The sequence below is a fragment of the Dipteris shenzhenensis genome, chromosome 30 (genome assembly GCF_047967505.1).
Source record: "Dipteris shenzhenensis isolate YYH24624 ecotype China chromosome 30, Dip_SZ_1.0, whole genome shotgun sequence".
Taxonomy (NCBI): Eukaryota; Viridiplantae; Streptophyta; class Polypodiopsida; order Gleicheniales; family Dipteridaceae; genus Dipteris; species Dipteris shenzhenensis.
The window spans coordinates 48,433,423-48,456,238 of NC_141625.1; the positions used below are offsets into that span (position 1 = coordinate 48,433,423).

At 43.6% G+C, this 22,816-nt stretch overlaps 1 protein-coding gene across 2 annotated transcripts in view; it reads left to right on the forward strand.

The window, feature by feature from the left end:
• Positions 1-1,652: 1,652 nt before the first annotated feature.
• Positions 1,653-22,816, forward strand: part of LOC147882246 (glycoside hydrolase family 2 protein) — a 47,299-nt gene continuing 26,135 nt past the window's right edge. For both annotated transcript variants that reach the window (XM_087402114.1, XM_087402115.1), the window contains exons 1-3: positions 1,653-1,912; positions 19,771-19,909; positions 20,079-20,306. In XM_087402114.1, coding sequence (XP_087258240.1) covers positions 1,776-1,912; positions 19,771-19,909; positions 20,079-20,306 — 504 coding nt within the window. In that variant the 5' untranslated portion in view covers positions 1,653-1,775. The remainder of the gene's footprint in view (positions 1,913-19,770; positions 19,910-20,078; positions 20,307-22,816) is intronic.

The following is a 22,816-nucleotide window of genomic DNA, read 5'->3' on the forward strand; positions in this document are numbered from 1 at the left end:
AAGACATATCAAGATCTCTTCACTCTAATACTAAACTTTATTTGAGGGGAGGAGATGAGAATGAAAAGGTATAGAGAGAGAAACACACAACATACTAATTATATACTACAACTATTAATAAGGGAGTAAGTTTATTTATATGCAATCTTATTGGTGGTTGTTCCACCATGTAGTATTCCACATGGCAACATTACAATATCCTCTTCTATATACATCGAGTTACATGGTCATGCACATACAAGATCATACGTTGAGTTTGCATTCATCAACACAAGTTTACTGCATCAGTTCCCTAATGTAAAAATGCTTACCTACTCCATGTTTCGATTAACACTTTTTTCATGTCGTTTTGTAAAACCTAATTGTAGATGTGCATGTTTATGTGGGTGTTGTATACTTGCTCTCTTTCTTAAAAAACTATAGGTGCTTGTAAGCTAAAAGTTTGCTTAGGCTCTCATGCATGCCAACAATCCTCCTTAATCAAGGTGATTGTAATGCATGCCTCGCTTTGGGTTCCTTTAATCAAGTTTTGATTCTTAATTTGCCTATGATTTGGTGGCTTAGAAATTAATTTTATTTACATGAGAGTACCTGTAATAGAAGACGAGATGGGGGTTGGGGACTCCCTTATCTTCGCACATAGCATAATTATCCCTAACTAACTACCTTGCATATCTTTAGAATCACATCTACATCTACAATTGAACCATAATGAAATTGAAAATCAAGTGAGTGGCTAAGGATTGAACCAATATCTTATTAGTAGTGGAAAGCACTAGATTGCACAATTGGCTTAAGATCTTATAAGTAGTGCAAATTACTGGGTTAGCACAATTGGCTTAAGGAATGCATATAAAATGACTTTTGGAATTGCATACATAGGAAATTATTCGAAATTTGAAAGGAAGCTTTTCATGAGGGCACAACCACTATGTTGATCTTGGATGTCCTTGTGTATTGGGTAAAACAACTCAATCATGAAGGCACTTTGACCATTGGGCACATACATGATGCATGGACTTTTGGGTGGTGGGAGTAGTAAGGTGACTTTGATTCAACTCAAATCATCCATTGTAGTTGGGGGAAAAAAGTTCTTGTGGTATTATACATGCAAATTTGCCCATGTGAGGCATATACATTTGGTGTCTACTTGGCCATTATAGATCTTTAAAAAGGAAACAAGGTTATGTAGCAAGTGGTTTAGACATTGATGATGTTGACATGTTTTACATAGATCAGACCTTGGCTCTAGGTGAATAGCTTGGGGTGTGAAGGCTTTCTATGGGAAAAGATAGCATAGTGTGGAACTACAACCCAATGGAATGTGGGATCAAACCTTCCTTGGAAACTCATTGTTTTGGCACTTTGTGTAGGTCTAGTTTTGCGATCATTTTCCTAGGCCCAAGAGTGTCCAGGGGTCAGAAAAGTTTGATGTACTACCTAACTGAAGGGCATGCCCATGTGATACAAGTGGAGGGACTCATTATTGCACCACACTTTCTCGAGCACTGTTTTTTCTTAAGGACTCTAACTTGGTCAGTAGTGTGACTCTAACTTGGTTAAGAGTGTGATGGAAACGTTTTCCATAAGGACTCTAGTCCTAGCGATGAAGCGCTAGGATTAGATGAAATCCAATAGCATACAAAGTGACAAAGCAAGGGCCTCGTGTTCATGTAAAGGTGGGCGTGCACTCTGAGAAAGCAAGCAATGTAAACGTACTACCCACAACTACATACAAGCTTTGCTTGCTTTCGCTGCTTCCTCGCTATGCCGCAATGGGCTTCATCAAGCTCGATTCCGACTGGCTCGCCGCTCGCGTCGGCGACGTCCCATGGAATGGCGCCCAACTCAGCACCACCCATTCGCCCACTTCTTCCACTCAGCCTTGGATGGACGCTGTCGTTCCCGGAACGTACGCCTTCTCTCTTCACGTGGAATTTCTATCTTCATAACCATCAGCTAATTCCTCCTCCTCTCAATCTCTTCACTTGATCTCGATTCCCGTTGCTGACTGTGGTTGAGATCCGCTGGCATTTGGAAAAAACTCGCACCATGCGCAAGTGACTGACTGAGCTATGCATGTATTCAGCTGCCATGATCGCAAATTCTCAAATTTATCGCCAGAACAAAGCTGAGAGAGGATTCACACATACTCAATTCCCATCAAAGGGATGAAAGCATCGCGAAAACTAGTGATCGAGACATCTTGGACATTGTGCATTGAAAATTGGAAAAGTCCATTACACGGGTCAAATTTCATACGCATAACAAGACTCGTGACTCCTTCTGCGAGTTGGGCGTCTATTTGAAAAGAACAGATTAAAATCGGTTAGTGAATAGCAGTCTCACGTGCAATTCACCTTAGAAGTAAGCAATAATAAAACAGACCCGACGTCTACCTCATGCCAGCAACACTGACAGACAGCTCAAAAGGCTCAGTCAGCTGCTGTTGATAGCACTAACCCTGAGACCTTCTTTATGAGATGGCCTACATGCCATTATGAGAGGCAGTGACCTCGGAGGACATATTCTATTCAAATTTTTTACCACTGTTCTGGAACAGACTCTCCCTCACCCCCTTAATTCAAGTCTATTTCAGATGCAAGAAACACAGCCTAAGAGGAGAGTAAGAATCGGTGATGAGGACCTGATGGGTCCTTTCTGGTAGCTCCTTTAGGATCCTCCATCATGAAGATGGTTATTGATGGTGAATCCCAAAAGAAGGGTATAATTTTTTGTCATATTACTGGGTTGCTAGAGCATTCTCTACAAAGCCTGGCCGGCAATAGCACAAAAAGTACTCATGCATGTTAGAATTGATCAGGAGAGTGCTCTAGGATTCTGAATGTATGCAGGCAACATCAACGGCAAAACTGTCAACTAAAAGTGCACAAATACTGACGTAAAATGAGTATCAAGGATAGACAATATTTTCCAGAGAAAGAGAATGCATTCCTCAAGGACTTGCACTCAGCCTAGATCCCTCTACCAGAAATATGTCGATTAATTGGACAGCACTTTGGCATGTTTGGTTGTGATCCACTCCTTGTCGAGGCTTACTTCATAAGGTTCAGGCATCCCATTCGACTTTTCTTGCAACCAGACAACAATGACTAACGGCAGTTTTGTGTTGCATTTTTGTCTTCAAAATAAATCATGACTCTTACATGGTGCATCAGGGCAACATGCCATGGCATCATCAGGAGGAGCATGGTGTTGGGACATCGCGGGCGTTGTGCGACGCATGGCATCGGTTACCAAGGGGACGCTGCTAGCCGCCAGGAAACGCAGCCGATGAGCCTCCAAAGGCCTCCTTCTGATGCGAACGGATGGAGACCCCATGGGGGGGCTAGGGCTGCCGCGCGGCCTGGTATCAGTACCACTAGATGAAACAAGAGTTCGTGAAACAGCGTGACCCTTACTGAGGCAGCACGGGCTGTGAGAGACCAATGTGCCTACACGGCAGGGGGCCGGGGGGGGGAAAGGCTAGGAGCGGGGGTAGGAAGAGGGGAGCAGAAGGACGGGGAAGGAGGGGGGCGGGGGGCAAAGCAAGCAGGGATCAATTTACTCTGCCAGAAGCCTTCTGAAAATTCAGAACAACTGCTTGTGAAACTCCAAGGTCTGGTGTCTAGAAAGTGAAAGTGCTATTCAAGATACTCCTATCTTGAGCAAAGCCAGTTGGAGACCGACAGAAGATACCTTGGATAAAGTGCTTCAGGAGAGAGCAACAGAAGATACCTTGTATAAAGGGCTTCAGGAAAGACCAACAGAAGATACATTGTATGAAGGGCTTTAGTAAAGTGCTAGGGCTTTAGCCAAGATCTTGCAGCCAGTGTGGTGGGGGGGGGAGGGGTGTGTGATTGGATGAGGATGCTTGAACTGGCTAGTAAATCCTTGCCCAAGACGCAGCTAATAGCCCCTCTGAATATGCCTGAAGCAAATGAAGACCAGCAAGATCACGGAAAGTCATGAAGGACTGTTGGGTAATGGACAGCAACCTATTGATAGACCTCGCAACTGTATATGGATGGAAGGATCTCACAACTCTTTCCAATAACGCAAGTCAAAAGTGCACAAAGTAGAAACCTCAGATTTTTTAAAACAGCAGAGGATACAGAATACTTTATTAATAGAGTAGAAATAGCCCAACCAACTTTGGAAAGGCCCCACCAGCAACAGGCCTGGAACAGACTAGATCGGGTGACCAGCTCCCTGGATCCAGTGAGATCCAACCCCAGATCAGGCCACCATGAGGTCCTATATAAGGCACCTCAACCTGTCCATCTTCTTCCCATTTGGGTAGACCAAACCAGCCTTTTCAATGGGCTCCAAAACAGTCCTATGTGGACATATATGCACAGCCCTAGATGGCCATGTGCTTCCCTTGAAGGGCACGTGCTGACATGATCAAGCCTTGATGTCCTCATATGGGGACTCACAGATGGGATATTGACCTTTCTAAAAGACCCTGGGTTCAAATCCATGATGTACTACATTTTCTCTCTAGGAAGAGGCTTTGTGAGCACGCCAGAGACGTTCTCTATTGTCAGACAGTAGACCTGCTTGTCCTGAATCAGCTTCCTGATGAAGTATCATTGAACCTCCATGCGCTGCATCCAAACATGAAACACTAGGTTCTCCTATCACATTGCAACACGATCTTTAAAGTTGAATCACCTCGTGCCTCCGACAATCCATCTTAGCCAGATAGACTCATAGGCTGATGTTTATGTTGCTCTGAACTCAACTCCTATTGAAGAAATAGCGACTGTTAGTTGCTTCTTGCTAAGGTATAAGATGGCCCTTGACCCCAACAAGAAATACTATCTTGTAGTAGACCCTTCAGAATCCCAGCTCCATCGCATAATAGCCACCCAATGTGGGACCTGTCTAATGAGTGGTTACATAGCCACATTATTTTTTGAGATACCTGAATATGTCCGTGCTGCCAATCTAGTGAGATGTGTTCTCTATTGTCAGGCAGTAGACCCATCCGAACATAAAACACTAGGTTCTCCACAATCACAATGCAACACTAATTTTTCAACTTGGATCACCTCATGTCTCGACAATCCATCTTAGCCAGATAAAGTCACAGGCTGATGTTGATGTTGCTTGATGGTTAAAGAAGACTCCATTCGTTGTGCTTGGGATGAACTTCATTTTGTAGCTCAGGAGAGTTTTGAGTCCACTGACCATCATTTTTTTTCAGCCTATGGAGAGCATGCATTTTTGAAAAAGGCCTTGGAAGAGCAACCCTTATCCATTAGGATCTTTGTCTAGCTCTTACTTGTTATTTAAGTGATTTTATTTTATCATTCCTCCTAATAAAATGTTGAGATCTGGTGAAGGCATCAAGCTCATGAGGAGCAAGCTCTCAAGAACGACTCGCTACCCAAAAAACTTGCAAAGTGTGTTTTGCATCAGCCAATAAATGTCTTTGTACACTCATACAATGATGTCCGTAATCTCCCATATATACTGCAAGTGGGTCACAAAATGCTGCCATGCCATATCAGTGTCTATGATAGCATGCATTTGCCAAGGCTTAGTCATTGACCGGCCATAGAACTGAAATCATGATGTGAAAGATGGGCATTATTCACCAGCTAGAGTCTTTTGCATGGCAGTGACTGAGCACCAACAGTCATTCCAAAGAGCATATTTATACACAGTGGATAATGATATGATAGAGGGAGAGAAATCAAAGGGCATGTCACATGTAAAGGCATCAAATTGGTACTATTTGAAAAACACATCACACATGGAGCTGCTGCTCCTCCCCGTGAGCTCCCTGCTGTCCCTCGTCGTGGGCTGCTTCCCCCCCCACCCGTGGGCTCTCGTGCCCCCCACAAGGGAAAATGTCCAAGTTCAGATGGACTTACTCCCTCTTTTTCATTGTTTTTTGGGATGAGATTGGGGATCACATTCCCTTAGCCCTGCAGACATTTGGAACTCGAGTGAGATGCCTGACTCACTTACCGAGGGTCTCATTTATCTTATTCCAAAAGGGGGTTGCAAGAACTTAGTGTCTCAGTGGAGACCCATCACTCTATTGGGCACTCCGTGTAAGATTTTGGCGAAAGCAATCAGCCTACGTTTGCAGCTGCTGCTTCCAGATCTCATTCATGATTCGCAGACGGGCTTTGTACATGGCAGAAGCATCTTTGGTAGCATCTTCTCATTTTGGGAGGCTTCTGAGTGGGCCATGCACAATTGCCAAAGGATGGCCATTCTACTCCTAGACTTTGAGAAAGCCTATGACAGGGTAGATTGGGGCTTTCTGGAGGGAACCCTTCTTCGTTTTGGATTTATAGATGCTTGGATTAGAGGGGTCTCCGCTCTTTATAAATCAACCCACAGCCAGGTACTTATTGGAGGAGTCAGGGGAGACAGGTTTCAAATTTCTAGATCAGTCCGTCAGGGATTCCCTTTAGCCCCCTTTCTTTTTTTGTTTGTGGCTAAAGCTATGAGTATCTACATTAGATCTCAAGCTGATATTGTTGGAGTGAGACTTCCATGAGATAGAAAGATGAGCTATTGGACAGTGAGTTGGCAGATGATACGGCTATTTTTTTGGATGCCATGCCATAGATGCTCACTTCTTTCAGGACAGCCTTGGATTTGTTTTGCATGGCAGCAGGGGCACATATAAATTGGCACAAATCGAATGACTTTTGGATCAACGGACGACAAGGACACTCTGGATTGGGGAGCTGATATTGGTTTCACTTGGATTCAGAGGGGTGTCTTCGTCAGGTATTTGGGATGCCAAGTAGGTGTGGGCATCACTTCTACACAACAATGTTCTCTTGTGTTGGAGGGCATAAGGAGGAAACTCCTTTTTTGGTCGGCCAAACTAGACCTTGCATCTATGGTCATGGTGGTCAACCAGGTGTTACTAGCCATTGCCCGGTTTGTTTGTTCATGCTGCTGCAGTTCCAGGGATAGTATCACTCAGCTCAAGAGACCAGTTTGGAACTTTTCGTGGAGTGGGCTAGATGGCACGACAGATGTCATAGCCAGGGTGGCTTGGGAGACCCTGGTTCTCCCCAAATGGGAAGGGGGTCTCAATATCATTGAGCAAGACTTGTAGTGCAGGGCATTGCTCTGTAAGATGGTGTGAGAGGATTGATGCCTGAACAAGAGCCGTGGAAGGACTTTTTTATACGCAGCATACAGTTCTGTACACCCATCTCGGGAGGAGACTGCATGGACAACACTAGATGGATCTTCGCTTCAGCCCACCTGAAATCTCCTTCCTTCCCTCTCATGGCTGCCATTCTGAAATCTTGGGACAGCTTCAGAGGTACACTTTGGGGAGTTCCCCCCTCCTCTCGCGAAGACATTGATAGGTAGCGCGTCATATGGAATGAAAGCATAGTTGACGAGCATGGTAGACCACTAGGCATGTCGCATTATATGTACTGGTTCAGATGGGAGAGGGGCCCTGCCTCCACTATGGGGTCTTGGAAAGCTTTCAGAAATCTTCCAGAGGATTTGATAGTTTTATCAGTTAGTCATCTTAGAGGGAGTGCATGGAGGATTCAACAGATTGATGCAGCCATACCAGGTGAGTGGATGGATATAGACGATATGCCTATTACGGGTTCCGCTTGGTTGGGTGCTTTTACGAGGACGGATATTCCTCTTCAAGTTATTGTGCAGGATGCACATGAGGATGCCCTTGTATTTAATGTTTAGTCGGGAGGGAGACTACACATATCTTCAGATGATATCCTTCTAGAGGTTGCCTTCCAGCCGGTCAGATATGGAGCATGGTACAGATTTACAGTGGTACTTGGATCTCAACCCACTTCTTCTGGTCCTGGGTTCATGGAGACTTTGTCTCTATGGAGGTGTTCCCATCAGATCTTTGCAGTGGGACCTTGGGGAGTGGGAGTGGATTGATGAAGGCACCACCAGAAGAGCATCCCCTTCTTTCGTTACATGGTTAGAAATGCTAGGAGATTTCAGCTTGGTTGTAAAGGTTGGGGGCCCTCTAGATCTCCTCATTGGGACAGCTTTTAAATTTCTGCAGGGGTGCAGAAAGACTCTAGAAATCCCTCAGGAATATAAAAATCACTCTATTCTTTTGGCTTTCTATTCACGGAGGAATTGCAGTGAACTTGTGGAGATCCAAGTTTTGAGCTTACCCCACGTGTCCTTAATGCCATCCTACAATTGAGTCAGTTCAGCATTGCCTTTGGTGAGGATGATCTGGAAGGGTGTTGCCAGGATCTTATGCACGTTTCATAGATCACCCTTCTTCATGACCTGGGGTTTAGTTGCTTGGCTATCTCTTATGGGGCATCAGGTCTTCCTCGAGGGACATGGCTGAAATGGGCCTTTTTCCATTCGACGACACGTAGTAGAGTCATGTCCTCTCCAGGATGTTTCATTAGCTTCTTTTAGAGCTGCACATGCTTTAAGCAGGAAAGGTGAAGTATAAAGAGCATGTAACAAAAGGCATGGACCAATACCCACGGGCATTTATTAGTATGTTCAAAGATAAGAACATCGAGAAAAGCCCTGTGCAAGTGGAAGCATGAACCTTTAGCTTTTTAAATTGGGTCATTCTACAATTTGGTGTAAGAATTAATGCATAGAATTGCATATTGCATGGGGCCCTTTAAATAAGGTTGAAAAAAACTATATTGAAGATGATGTCCATATGCTAGCTAAGGTAGACAAACATGCTTGTACGCTAATAAAGTTGGGAATGCCTAGCTCAATGGAGCTTACAAAGTTTATCAATTGAAAGAGGGTATGTACATATTTTCAGCAAAGATCCCCTCCTCTCCACTTCTCCAAGAGATCTTCTACTCAGGAGGGAGTCTCGTTTCAACCACTAGGTCGGGTAAGGTTTGTTGGGTGGACAGCAAACTTTGGATAGGGTCCCATAGTATTGGCATGGAAATGCCAAGTCGATGATGCATGGATTGGGTGGTGAAGCAAGGGAACAATTCAGTAGGCAGCTCCTCGACGTTTCTCCCTTGGATTCTGGCGAGATCTACTCGACTATGTTTGCCGCCTGTCCATGATTGAAGTTCGTGGGCACTCCATGCGCCTTATCTACGGCACGTTGTTGTAAGCATACGCATGAAGAGTTTCCGAGATGTTCTCTCCTGTTCTATTGCAGTTGAAGTCTTCTATTGTTTTGATATCTCTCAATCCATTAGTCTTTAGTCTTCTATTATTTTATGTTTCATGCTACCAACTTCCTCTTCTCGATAAGGATTGTTAGTTGGAATATTCAGTGCCTTGGCGGTGTACCACATCGCTGCCGAAGGCAGCTAGTTTGTAATGATCTTATTACGGCGGACTCTGTGCTTCCTCACATCCAGATGGCCGAGACATCATTAGAGACGTGGGCCATTTTGAAGGATCTGTACGAGACAGATAACACATCCCAGATCTTGCTTCTTTAGCATCAACTCTACAACGTGGATATGGATGAAGGAGATTCGGTACATGACTACTTGACGAAGGTCAAGGTGGTGAGGGATCAACTAGCATCGGTTGGTTAGAAGGTGGACCCGTGCTAGTTGGCCTTGATGTTAATGAGGAGGCTACCTTGGAGTTTCAAAAGCTGCGTGACTACTGTGATAGCAAGACAAAGGACCAAGCCTCTGACTTTTGAGGAGTTGGGTGTTGGAAAGGTTTTCGAAGACGGAACGTAACTGAAGGTGGTTGTGCCAGAAGGTGCTACCAGAGATGGACCTGTGTACCAAGTCATAAAATCATCTTCCGGAGCAGCCAATCCACCAGTAGAAGGAGCAGCAGCAAGGCTATTTTTGGGCCTATGTTTAGGAGGAATAAAAGACCTTGAAGCTGCATACCTAGCTCACAGGAGGCTGCCCACCTAGGCTGTACCCAGGCAATAAGGTGGAGAAGAACATTCTGGACAGAGAGTCTCCTACGCTCGAGGTGGAGCATGCGGACTCAGGGTTCTAGAGGAGACTAGCGGATAGAGGACCTTTGGTAAGATTACAGGACCACATCATTGGTGGGACTCTGGATCTATCTCTTTTGTTGTGTCCATAGTTTTGGATGGAAATATATTGTTTTGGTGGATTCTATATCTGGCTATGTCTACTGTCTATTTCCTGATCTGCACATCTATGTGATGCACATTAAGTAAAGAAGTTTGTGATTTCACTCCCCACACACACTGTGTGAGCTCCTGGGCTATGCTATCAGTCTTTCGTTGTGCGTACCCTTTGTTGGTTGATTTCTAACATCTCCCCATGTAGACTCATGGATTATTGGAGGTGACTTCAACGTGGTGTAGTTGCCCTCAGGGGAAAGAGGAGGTGGCATTCACTCAATGGAGAGAGCGACTTGGGATGCCTTCCCATTCCAATTCAGTGGTAGAGATGTTTGGACAGATGATGCCTTTCACACTTTGCCTCTTTCGCTTCTATTCCCGTGATCGAACAAGAGCATGCCCCATCCCTACACTTATAGACAGATTTCATGTTGACGATTGGGCATTAGACAGTGGTGGCTCATTATACATTGCATCAAGAGTTTCCACCTCGGATCCCTATGCAGTGGTTATGAAATTTTTTTGCCTCCTTTGAGACACCGCTTTGCCAAGATCAGGACTCGAGATGCCTTATATGCAAAGGAGGGCCTCACAGAGGATGTTTTGCAAACTTGGGTGTCTCATTTGAGCTTATTGACTACGACGGAGTTTTACAGTCCGATCTCATGCCGTCTTACACATAGCTATAGATTTTTATGCCTCCCTTCTTTTAGCAAATCTTGACATACCTACGAAAGATGATGCTAGATATAAATTTTGGTAGGGTATTCCAACCTTGGTGAAACCAAACGTGAGAGTCTCACTTGATGCACCTTTTACCAATCTAGAATCTAGGACTGCAGTGCCCAAGCTTAGATGGGTTGACACCTCTTGTTTTATTGCTTTTGGGAACATGATTGGGGACCACACAACCCTGCAGGGTGTTTGGGACTCCGATACCATGCTTGATTCGCTTATAGAGGGTCACATTCATCCTACAGAGGTTACTATGGTACTATGCGTGATTCCGTTACAGAGGGTCTCATTCATCTTATCTCAAAGGGAGGTTGCTGAAATTTGATCTCTCAATGGAGACTTTTGGACCTTTTAGAAGATTTTGGCCAAAGCTATTTGTTTGTATTTGCAGCTCATTCTTCCAGAGCTCATCCATGATACGCAGATCGGCTTCTTGCATTGCCAAAGCATGTTTGATAATATCTTCTCATATTAGGAGACTTCATATTGGGCTATGTAGAGTGGCCAAAGGCTTGCCATTCTGCTCTTGGATTCCAAAAAAGCATATGACAAAGTAGATTGGGGATTTTTGGAGGGTACTTTTCTACGTTTTGGATTTTCAGATGCTTGAATTCGAGGGGTTTCTTCTTAAATCAGCCATCAGCCAAGTGCTTATTAGAGGGGACGGTGGAGAGAGATTTCAGAGTTCTAGTCCTGTAGGGATGCCCTTTTGTTCTTTTTTCGCATTTATTTGTGGCTGAAGCAATGAGTATCTTCTTGAGATCTCAGGCAGACTTATGACACTGCTGTTTCTATGGATGGCACTCCACAAATCTCACTTCTTTTAGGGTGAGATTCTGTGGAATAAATTCATATTAATTGGAATAACTCCAATGAATATGGATTTATTCCAATTAGTACACACATTAATTGGAATAAATCCAATGGCTTTTGGATTAGCGACGAGGACACTCCATATCAGGACCCTAATTTCGGTTTTGCTTGGATTCAGAGGGTGTTTCTGCTAGACCACCTTGGGTTGCCACGAGTGGGCATCTCTCCTTTGCAGCATCGCTCATGCATTGGAGAGTATCAAGGGGAAACCAATAGGAGGAAAAATTTTTTTTTGGAGATCTTCTAAACTCACTCTTCTTCATCTCTCCGAGTTGGGCTAAACCCCCAACCCAACCCGTATTGTACAGCCCGTATCTTCGTCCTTCATCGTTCGTACCGCAGCTCAGAGTCGTACATCCGTACCTCCCCCGTCAACACCTCTCCATACCTCCCGTCCATACCTAGTCCTAGTCCTCCCTAACCCCGAGTTGGGCTAAACCCCCAACCCAACCCGAGGGTTAGGTTAACCTAGGGGGTTCAACATACAGCCAATTATGGATTGGCCTACCCTCTCCTCCAAGTCCCCCTCAACTCCCTCAACTCCTTCAACATCCATCAGGACTCGGTACTCTACAGTTGCAGCCATGACACCCTCTCCATATGCACGGAATTACCAACAAGAAGGCTCAAAACAACCCATCCTCGGGCAAGGCAGTGAGAGAGCTACGATTGGAGCTGGCAGAAGTAAAGGCCCGACTTCACATTCTGGAAGGGCCTGGTAAGCAAGCAGTAATTGATGAGGCTGTAAAATCTCATAAGGATTCCCCCCCTACCCCGCAGCTAGTCTCTACAGTCAAAGATATTGTTCACACTAACGTACAAACTGCTAAAAAGGAAGTGATTGTGGAAGTGGACAATAAAGCAAGTCAGTCTGATATTCAAGCATAGATTAAGGAACCTGAAGCTAGATGTGATAATGCGCTGAAGATTAGAATAGGGGGACTCCCAGAAGATTGGTACAAAGAGGACACATGTAGTGAAATATTGACAAAGATCAAAGCAAGCGTGCCCAACATTGAATGGGTGAATGATGATGAGCAGGATGATGACGACTCCAGGCCAACTTCTATTTTGCACTATAGAGGTCATACAATCCTTACACTGAAGTCAAAAGACATGCGGGTCAAGCTTCTTTGACAATCTTACAAGCTGAAGGGCACCAAAGTATGGATAGCAGAGGAGCTTACACAAGCTCAACTCAAGATTAAGGCAACTAAATTAGCTAAAGTCAAGGCTGCCAGAAAGGATGGAAAATGGGCAGTTTACCGTGAAGGCGGAGTACTAATCAGAGAGTTTAAATCAAAACCAAAAGACTGTCAGTCTTAAACTGATGTATGGCTGTTTACTCTTCCAGAATATCATGGTACTTTAAAAATAATATGGGTTGCTTTTTGCACTCCTTGGGAGCTGCCATGTGCCCTCCCTAAAGCAGATGTACTAGAGGGTTTCTTGCTGTCCCATAGACCTTTTGGTCTCCAGTAGACGTTAATAGACTTTCTTTCTTTCTTGCTTGCTTCTAGGGTGATTGTGGCCAATGAGGTACTGTTGGCCACCACTGCATGGTTTGTTTGCTCTTGTTGCTGCCGTTTTAGGGATTGCATTACTCAGCTCAAAAGGCATATAAAGAATTTTCTATGGAGTGGGCTAGATGGTTCAAAAGACACTAGAGCCAAGGTGGCATGGAGACTTGATCCTCCCTATGTGAGAAGGGGTCTCAATATCATTGATCTAGACTTGTAGTGTGGGGCCTTGCTATTCAAGGTGGTGGTCAAGGGGCTTTTTCCATGAATTGTCATGATGTGACACTTGATTTCGCATTTGATTATTGATGCATTCAGCCACTGGCAGCCTACTCATTGGGATTTTCTTCTTGGCCATATTGATAGCAAGGTTAAGGGATACTCTTTTGTGACTTGCATGCTTTCTGATTAGAAGCACGTACTCTCATATGAAATGGCATGGTCAGGATGCTCTTAATGGTAACTCACGTGCAGAGACTATACATTGGTTGGAAGTTTTTGCACATCCTTTGGCAATGCAGGAGTCCAGACAAGCTTATTTTCTTTGGTCCAAAGGGATCCACTTTGTGGGAGAGATGCTTGATGCAGCAGGCGATGTGCTGTCTTCTCTTGCAGCATTTATTGGGCTTTTCTTTCAGATGATTCTGGTTGTCGTCTGTTACTACTGGCTGATATAACAATTGCTAAGTTGTACGAAGTTTTGCTGCCGCCCCCTTGGATTTCAGCTTAGCAAATCACATCTAGTCTATGACCCATAATGCTCGTGGTGGCGAAAAAGATTGCAACAACATTGAGCTTGCAAACTCCATCTATATCAATAGGTTTTGTTGTGACGGGTTATGCTTGGTGTTCTTCCATATGGCAAGATCTTGGCATGTTGATATCTTGCTCCTGCTACTTGTCATAGATGAATGGCCTCGAGAGAGTCCATGGCCCATCTCTTCTGGCATTGCCCTGTACTCGGGGCTTCTTATTTCTATTGTGGCAAGGATTTCTGGTTATTTGGGGCTCACCTGGTTAGGCTGGGCACTTTGGACTCTATGGACAAACAAAAATCATAGAGCCTTTGGTGATCCCTCTCTAGCCAAGTTTCATTTCTTCAGGGCATCCCTGCAGCAATCATCCTTCGATTGTCTGTGTGCCTATGATCTGGACTATCTCGCATATTTGTCCTATAATGCCATCTTTTGATATTGTAGTTGCAAGTTCCCTTTCTAGGGATGCTTTTTGTAATACAAATACAAATGGACTTCACCCACACAAAAAAAGTGTGCGTGTATATAATAGACATATGTATATGTATATGTACGGATGTCATGCACATGCGAGTGCACATGCATGCGTGCGCACACACGTGTGTATGTATTTGTGCGTGCTGCATTGAGATTTTTCCTTTTTTTTTTGCTAGGGGAATATTGATGTGCCTTATAAGAAGGAAATTGGATGGCAATGAGTCATCGTCAAAGTAGTGCTACAAGGTGCATCGCCAAATGGTTTCCCAATGCTGACCATGAGTTTGAGTGAAGCTGATGGAATTCGGTCACTTTTTAGTCCTCCTAACATTAGCTGAATAATGCAGGTGGCAATTGAGTGATGCATTCCCATGGATATGACTCCCCTTATGACCTCGGTACTTTGTGCTTCCCAAATGTGGCAATGTGTCAGTCTACTGAAAATCTCCCATGCTGAGTACATTTATAAGCGGACAAACTATATCTTGATACACTATGGTGGAATGCAAACTGCCCTAACTAACTCCCTCCCAGAACTAATCCACATATCTGATTCAACACGGGAAGGTTAAACACAACCTACACATATCTGATTCAACACAGGAAGGTTAAACACAACCTACACATGCCAGCTAGCTAGAAATATATGTGCTTGTACTGCAGAAGGGCAGGGAATAGTATCAGTGCCATATCTGATTCAGCACAGGAAGGTAAATAACAATATACACAATTCAACTGCCTTAAAGAATATGTTTCTACTGGTGTTCTATCTAGATCTTGGATAGAGCTTAAACATTGGTACTTGAAAATCTCTTTGCATGGAGATAGTATTGTGATAGCTTCTTGATCACGGTGTATTTTGAGCAGATCAACGCCTCTTTGTCTAGTACTTCATTTAAATCTAGTGACCTTCGTATGATCAGGTGGGGATGCGGACTTCGTTTTGCACATTTATGTGCTTAATAGGAAGGACAATTTTTTTTTAAAGCATTAAAAATTTGTAAATATTCATATAATAAAAAAGATATTACATCTGTTTCAAACAAAACCTCTCTTGAGGGCAAACCAAAAGACAGTACTGAGCTTTGCAAAATCCAGGTGACAACATGACAAGCTTCAAGATAACTCGTCAACAGTTCTGAAAGCCAAAATGCCCTCTTGACAAGCTTCAGGGCTCCTCTTCCTTGACTTGAAAGCATCCTAAGGAGCATTGACCTACAACTCTTTTTGAACAGTGTTGCAGGAGGCAAAATGTTTATCATGTTCTTTTGTTTCTTTTTCAGTTGTTCAAGAGCATCATTAAAGTTAAAAACGTCTTGGTCAAGCAGCTTCTGTGCCTGCAATGGATCAACCAGAAAACCCTACTTAGTAGACTTCAGATCACTTTTGAAGGAAAAATGAAGCAGTTCAAATATGCATCCTATGAGCTATTGATGACACCATTGAATTGCAAATTGTTTCTGGACACCCATATAGACCATAGAGCATGTGCTCTGACTTGTGACCACACTCCATGCTTGACCTTGACTGCATCACCTAGCAAAATAGCCTTCCAACATATTGGTTCTCCTGTTTGAATCTGAATTATTTTCCATACCTTCCTTGCATTAGGACAAGAAACAAAAAGATGAAAAATAATAGTAAACAGCTTTGTGTAGGATTCATACAAAGTGGGAATCTTTTCTGGTATTGCTTTATCCCATATTTGCATGCATTTTTTCTTCCATTTAAACTTGTTGTCAGAGGTTCTCCACCTTGTGTTTAGCACCCTCATTTTGTAGGAGTGGGGATGGGGTAAAGCTCAGCAGACCCTACCCAACTAAATTCTTTCCTATAGATTAGTGAGGTTACCCCTTTCCACTAGGTGCTGCCAGACCATAGGTTAATCCTGCCCACAACCAGAGCCTGCTCTTTATTAGAGAGCCTAAATTCCCACTCCCTTCTGATTTCATGCCAATTTTTCCGCCTGAAGTTTTCTCTTACCCAAAGCTGTCTCCAGCATTGGAGGCCTTTTTTAAAGTCATTGTCACTGAGGGGATTATCCTTGAAGATCACTAACACCTAGATAGAATCCATACTCATTAAAGCACCTTTGCCAGAAAAAATGATCTGACTTTCAAGGGCTTCATAAGAATTCCACAGGGACTTCAAGAGTTGGCTCCCTTCGGTAAGACAAGGTTCATGATTACATAGAGCAAAGAGTCTAGGATAGTTTTCCATTTGGTGGCCCTTACAGGTCTCACCGGAGAGTAATTTCTAGGAAGGAGCTGAGCCCAGTCCATGTTAGGGTTTAGAAATCCATGCGGCTGAAAGATTTAAAGTATTCCAACCCCCCCTTCATCCTTGGGCCTTGTGCAAAAAGTCCATTTACTTTGGATATTCTTTTTCTAGTGCTATCCCCACCTCAATATTCTTTTCTTAGTGCTATCCCCACCCCAAAGGAAGGACCTGCAGAGTTTAGTGAACTTCTCCAATTCTGCTTTGGAAGGACACCAATAAGGTAAATAGAAAGGCAACAGGGTAAGTACAGTGATTTAGAAAGGCAACAGGGTAAATACAGTGATTTAGAACCGTCCTTCTCCTTGACAAATGAGACTAGTATCCTCTCCACTTATTTATCTTTTCTTTGAATCTGTCCGGAAACCACTCCCATTTATCTTTTATAAACATCTCAAATCCCCTGAAAGTCTAAAAACAATGCCCTTGGGAATTCTATGACCCCCAGTTGTCTTAAGGCATCTTGGTCATTCTCACTAAGAGTAGAATATCCTATTTTTGACTGATTGATCACTGATCCAGAGGCTTTGAAGAATATTTATAGACATTCCAATGCTCCCTTAGCATCTTGAGTAGTGTTCCCTGGAGTGAAGTTGTTATTATGTACAAATTGCTGAGACACAAGATGTTTTCTAGACGGCAGCTCAATACACTTTATGTTACCCTACCCAATTTGATCTTGTAGTAGCCATCCTAGATTATCTACTGCAATGGCAAATAACAGAGGAGGTAAGGGGCAACCCTATGTAATGGATCTCTTAAGACTAAAAGCCTGAGTCATCTCCCCACTGACACAAACCTCCAAGGCGAGTATCACGTCCAGCTCTTGCGAAGGGAGTCACAAATAGTCCTCATTTAAATTCCTTAAGGACCCCGAGTACAGTGGCATTGCATCTCCAAAAGGCTGCTCTCTAGCTGTATTTGCCTGGGTTCCATGACGAGGTTGGGGAGGCTTGAAAGGGAGAGACGAGTAAAGCCAAGGTGACCTCAGGTCGTTTTCCTAGTCAAAGGGGGTGAAAGGAAAAAGAGGCAGAGCATCCGTCTCAGAGGAGAAAGTCACACTGAGGTGATTGGAGTTCGTGTGGCGGAACTTTGAGAAAGGACGAGCTATCCCGTCACCCTCTAAATCCGGGCCCTTACTAGAGAAACTATACGTACACTATATTTTTCTCATTCAAGGTGGGGGGGAGATGAAGAAGATGGGATCTTCCAGCTCAGTAGACCTCCATCTCCAAGAGGGGCGAGTGTACCGATAGGAAGGAACTTCAGTAGAACTTCTTCAGATCAGACTAGTCTAAGGTACATTGGAAATTATCTCTAGATCAATGCTGAGTATGATTTGAACAAATCCAATGGGAGTTGGTCCTGAACTGAAAAAAAGAGGTCTAACTACAAATATATATCTTCTTAGGCAGCTAATGTGTAGGTTGCTTTGTACCTCCCGTACAGATATATACACTATTTTCCCCTCTTGACATTTTAGATCTATTCCCTTCCCAATGTCAAATTTGCCTAGAAGGAAAATAGAAAAGGAATTGATGTGCATACTTGGGAAAGATTCAGGCCCATTCAGTTCAATGGGATCTTCCATTTTGGAGGAGAGATCACCAAACGTATAGCACTGCCTCACGCTTGGCGCCAATGGTTTTGTATGGGTCGAAAATATGCCTATGCCTCCGCCCAATTGCGGTAATAGAAAGCATGGCACTTATAAGTCTTCCATTGGCATTCACCTATCGCATCCGTCGAAGAAATTAGCTTGACCTCTACAAAGGTAATGCAGTGCCCTTCTTGAAAAAGCACGAATGTGATCTGCAAGGTTATCTGCTGAAATTGGACTGGTTTCCTATCAGCCCGAAACCCTGATGATCTTGTCCGATAGGTGTCCCATATTCTAAACTGTCTTTTCCATATCACAAAGTGAAGAAAGTGAAATGCTTTCTGTTTTTTGGGAATCCCTGGTGTAAAAGTGGAACTGTTGTGGCTAAGTTGTGGGTGAGCAGGTGCTTCAGGCTAGGCACAAATTCCTTTAAATCTTCAAATAAGTCTTTTTTAGTAACCAAAGGGAAAGATCATTGGTTTCCAGGTGGGCTGTGGATTACATCTTTTCTTCCCATCTGGATAAACCTATGTGCTTGACATTAACCCAGAAACAAATAGGGGTTTTTTCTTATGATGTCATAGTGCATATATTAACACGTAAATCACCAAATGTAGATTCAACGTTTCCCTTAACAACCTGCAGAGTTTTCTTGTCAAAGAAGTCCTGCCCCTCTCAGTCTTCAGAAACGGGATGTTTTCTTGCTCGTATAAAACAGAAATATAGCCATCAACGTCTGGTAATTAGAGCGGTATCTGGCAACTTGTAGCCTAGTGTAGTCCAGGGTATGACTCGTCCAAATCTCTGAAAGTGCCTATTTAAAATTGAAGTATTTTTCCTATTCTAAAGCAGAGCCCTAAGCCATCATGAAAGAATGTCACTGTAAACGAAGGTACTCTCATATGAATCACCTAAATAAGAAGTTTTCTTAAAGTAGATAATTTGATTAGCACAGTCCAACTCAGCAGATAAAGTTTTGCTAGTGATGGCTTATGTTATTGTTTTGACTCAAATTCAAAGCCTTATAATAGCAGAAGTAAATGTTGGCCTTTTGGAATTCAGATGTAAATTCTGCATAGGTTACTAACGTCCTTGTTTGCTGATAAGTGATAGTTCTGGGAAGCTATCCTTGTTATTAAGACAATGTTGATATGAGCATTAGCAGCCAGTTAGGTTGCTAATATAACATCAACTTCACTGATTTTTAAAGGTGATATTTGTAGTATTGCATGGTCACATTTCAGCCTCCTGTTTGCATTGTATCAATTATCACTGAATGTTGCGTTTTCTAATTATTGCTTAGATTTCCCATATCTGGTTATGTGAAGGATGTCTCAAGCATTAGTGGTTCCATTTCAGATGGCAAAGATTCCCAATATGATTTGAATAGATTCTATTTTCTCAACTTGATTACTTGGCAGGCAGATGTTGATTAGACAGTTGTGATTGGTCAAAAACTTTAAATTTTCTGTATGTGTGCAGTATTTTGGCAACTTTAGTGAAAAATAAGCAAGTTCCAGATCCATTTTTTGGCCTGGAGAATGAGAATATCATTGATATTGCCGACTCTGGACGCGAATATTACACTTTTTGGTTTTTTACAAAGTTCCACCTATCACTGGTACTTCCTTTCAACCTAGTTCATTTGTCCATTCTAGTGAGCAAATTTGAGCTTCAAATTTGACCTAAAATTTGAATGTTACTTATATTTTCCTTGAAGAAAACTCTATGTAAGATTCTATTTTTGGAAGGCTCATTCCAAATGACCATTTCAATACCTTTTGCTCTAGGGAGAACATGACCGATGCTGGCTACAATTTAGAGGGATCAACTATCAGGGAGAAGTTTTTTTGAATGGATATCAGAAGTTATTGTCAAAAGGAATGTTTCAGCGCCACATACTTGATGTCACAGAGTGGGTAAATTCAAATACCACTAATTATCTTGTTGTACGAGTACACCCGCCAGATCATCCTGGCCGAATTCCTCCTCAGGGGGGACAAGGAGGGGATCATGATGTAAGTCATTCTGACCACCTTTTGGTGTTAATAGAAGATGCAAAAGGTTTCTTTCACAGCAGCAAGGCTTACAATCTGAAGTTTTGGGAAAAGACCAATGACATTTTTTGAGGCTAGCAACGTTGGCAAAGTATAGGAGCCAATGACAAGATAGACAACATAGCTAGATCGCTACAAAGAGAAGCACATATATAGTCTTTGTCAAATGTAATCAACGATCTGATGAATTCATTAGTCTTCATTAGCCCTAAGGATCACAATTTAACAGCTTTCTCCACAAAAATGCCTAGGAGGCATAAATGGACAATGGATACAATAGGCAGGGATATTCCCGTTGTTTCTCACGTGAGATTTGGAAAATTGAGGTAAATTAGTATCTTGCGAACTTGATGTTGAGATGATGAAATGGCCTTTTCCAGATCTCTTCTCACTTATCTTATCAACTCTTGTCGTGAGGACATGAAATTTTGGGACTTTTGATTTGCGACTCCCGTGATTTGCGCATGACTGCCTTAACCCTCTGGGACGCGAGGGTCCGGCCATGGGGCAGGACCTGGGGAATTAAAATTCCTAGTGGGCCCTTGTATATAGTGAATGTGCGCTCAGTTACTAGGCAATTAATTCCTAGGGCCAAAGTGTGCAACAGGGGGGCCAAAAGAGTGGTGCAATTAAAAAACTGCTTTTAGGGGCCAAAAGAGTGGTGCAATTAAAAAACCTTGCTTTTTGGAGCCTAGGGCTTTAAAAGGGGGAGGGAGCCCTTCTTTTGGATGCAGTTGGCCAAATCAGTTTCAGAGGAGCCAGATCATCAGTTTCAAGTGTTCCAGAGCGTGCCAGGGAAATTCGTTTTTACCCAAGGGCTAGTTTCAGGTGTTCCAGAGCCTACTAGAAAAATTCGTTTTTACCTAGGGGCCAGTTTCAAGTGTTCCAGAGCTTGCCAGGGAAATTCGTTTTTACCCAGGGGCCAGTTCCAAGTGATCCAGGGCCTGCCAGAGCAAATCGCAATTGATCCAGGAGTTTGTTGTAGGTGGCGATTTCTGCCAGGGTGTCTGTTCCAATTTGCGATTTGCTTTTGGGCTCTTCCAGGCTGTTCCAGGTGCTTGCGATTGGTTCTAGGGCTGTTCCAGGATTTCTGGACCTAACCAAGCTGCTCTGGGTGAACTGCAACTTGCTTTTTTTAGGATTTTAGGCTCTGTAGGAGATTTAGACCAGATATTCTGGAGCTTTTTGGGTGTTGTGGCTGGTTTTGATATCTTTCCAGGCGTGGGTGTTCTATTCTAGGCTGCTTCTGGGCTGTGCTAGGATGGAATCAGCTTATCTCCATAGGATCTAGGGTTTTCTAGCTAGGGTGACCTTTCTTTTGTGGATTCCGGGTAGAAGAAGGCTTGTCTTTGCCTGTTTTCACCGTTCCCTGATTGGTTGCTGGCTAGTTATTGCATTTGGGTTTCTTTCCTCGCGAAGAAGGGTTGATTTATGATGTTGGGCAGTGGCCAGGGAGGCTATAGATTGAAGAAACTTGCTGGGAAGTGTTTGGTTGTTTGATTGCACCAAAGTTCAGCTGTTGAGGGCTTTGTCTTGCAGTTGTTCAGCCGTGTTTGGCTGGTTGGGCACTTGGATGTGCGATTGCAGGAGTGGTTCAGACAGTGGATGCTATTGGGGTCTCTGTTGCATACTTTGGTTGGCTAAGGATATAGGATTGTCTAGTGATTGGATGCTGTTCACCGTTTGAAGTTGGGCAAGGAATTACAGGGTGGGCTGGAATGGGAGTCTGCGGGCGTTGGTTTGCCTGTGGTGCAGCTTCCTAGAGACCTTTGTAATCAGCCGCTTGGCTTCAAGTGAATGTTAAATAAATACCGCAAGGGAGGCCAACGTTTGGGGCCAATCGGTGTCTTGTTTCTAAGTAGGAGCGCTCTAGCTCCCCTATGATTTGTTCTGCGGTGCATATTTACTTGTCTATTTACTTTGTATGCTGTATTTAAGTGGATCCTACCACCCTTTACGTTGTTCAGGCTGGTTTCAGTGGCTCCATTGCCGGGATCCACCTAACTTCTTCAAGAGGGGAGCCTACGGTTGGCTTTGTTTAAGTCTAGCAGACTAGGTGAAGAAGACAGCATACTATTCAGTAAATATGTCGCACAGGGAGAGATCCATGAGCCTTACTAAGGAGGAAGAGCAAATGTCTCAATCTCTTGGTGGTGACCAGGATGCAGGAGAGGAGACCCGGCATGTTGCAGAGCATCAGGATGATTGGACAGATGAGGAGGATGTGGAACTATTCAAGGCACAGATGCAGAGTTTCATGAGTGCTTTCACGCAGTTCACACAGGATCCTCGCTTCCAGAAGATGATGAACTCAGATGTGCAGCCGAAGAAAAGGAAGCCTGACGATGGGGATAGGGATGTTGAAGCTAACAAGCGACCACATGTCACTTTTCAGGATCAGCCCTCTCAAATCCCCTATGGTCAGCAGCAGCAGTCTAACACGATTCCGGGACCGACTCAAGGTAATAATT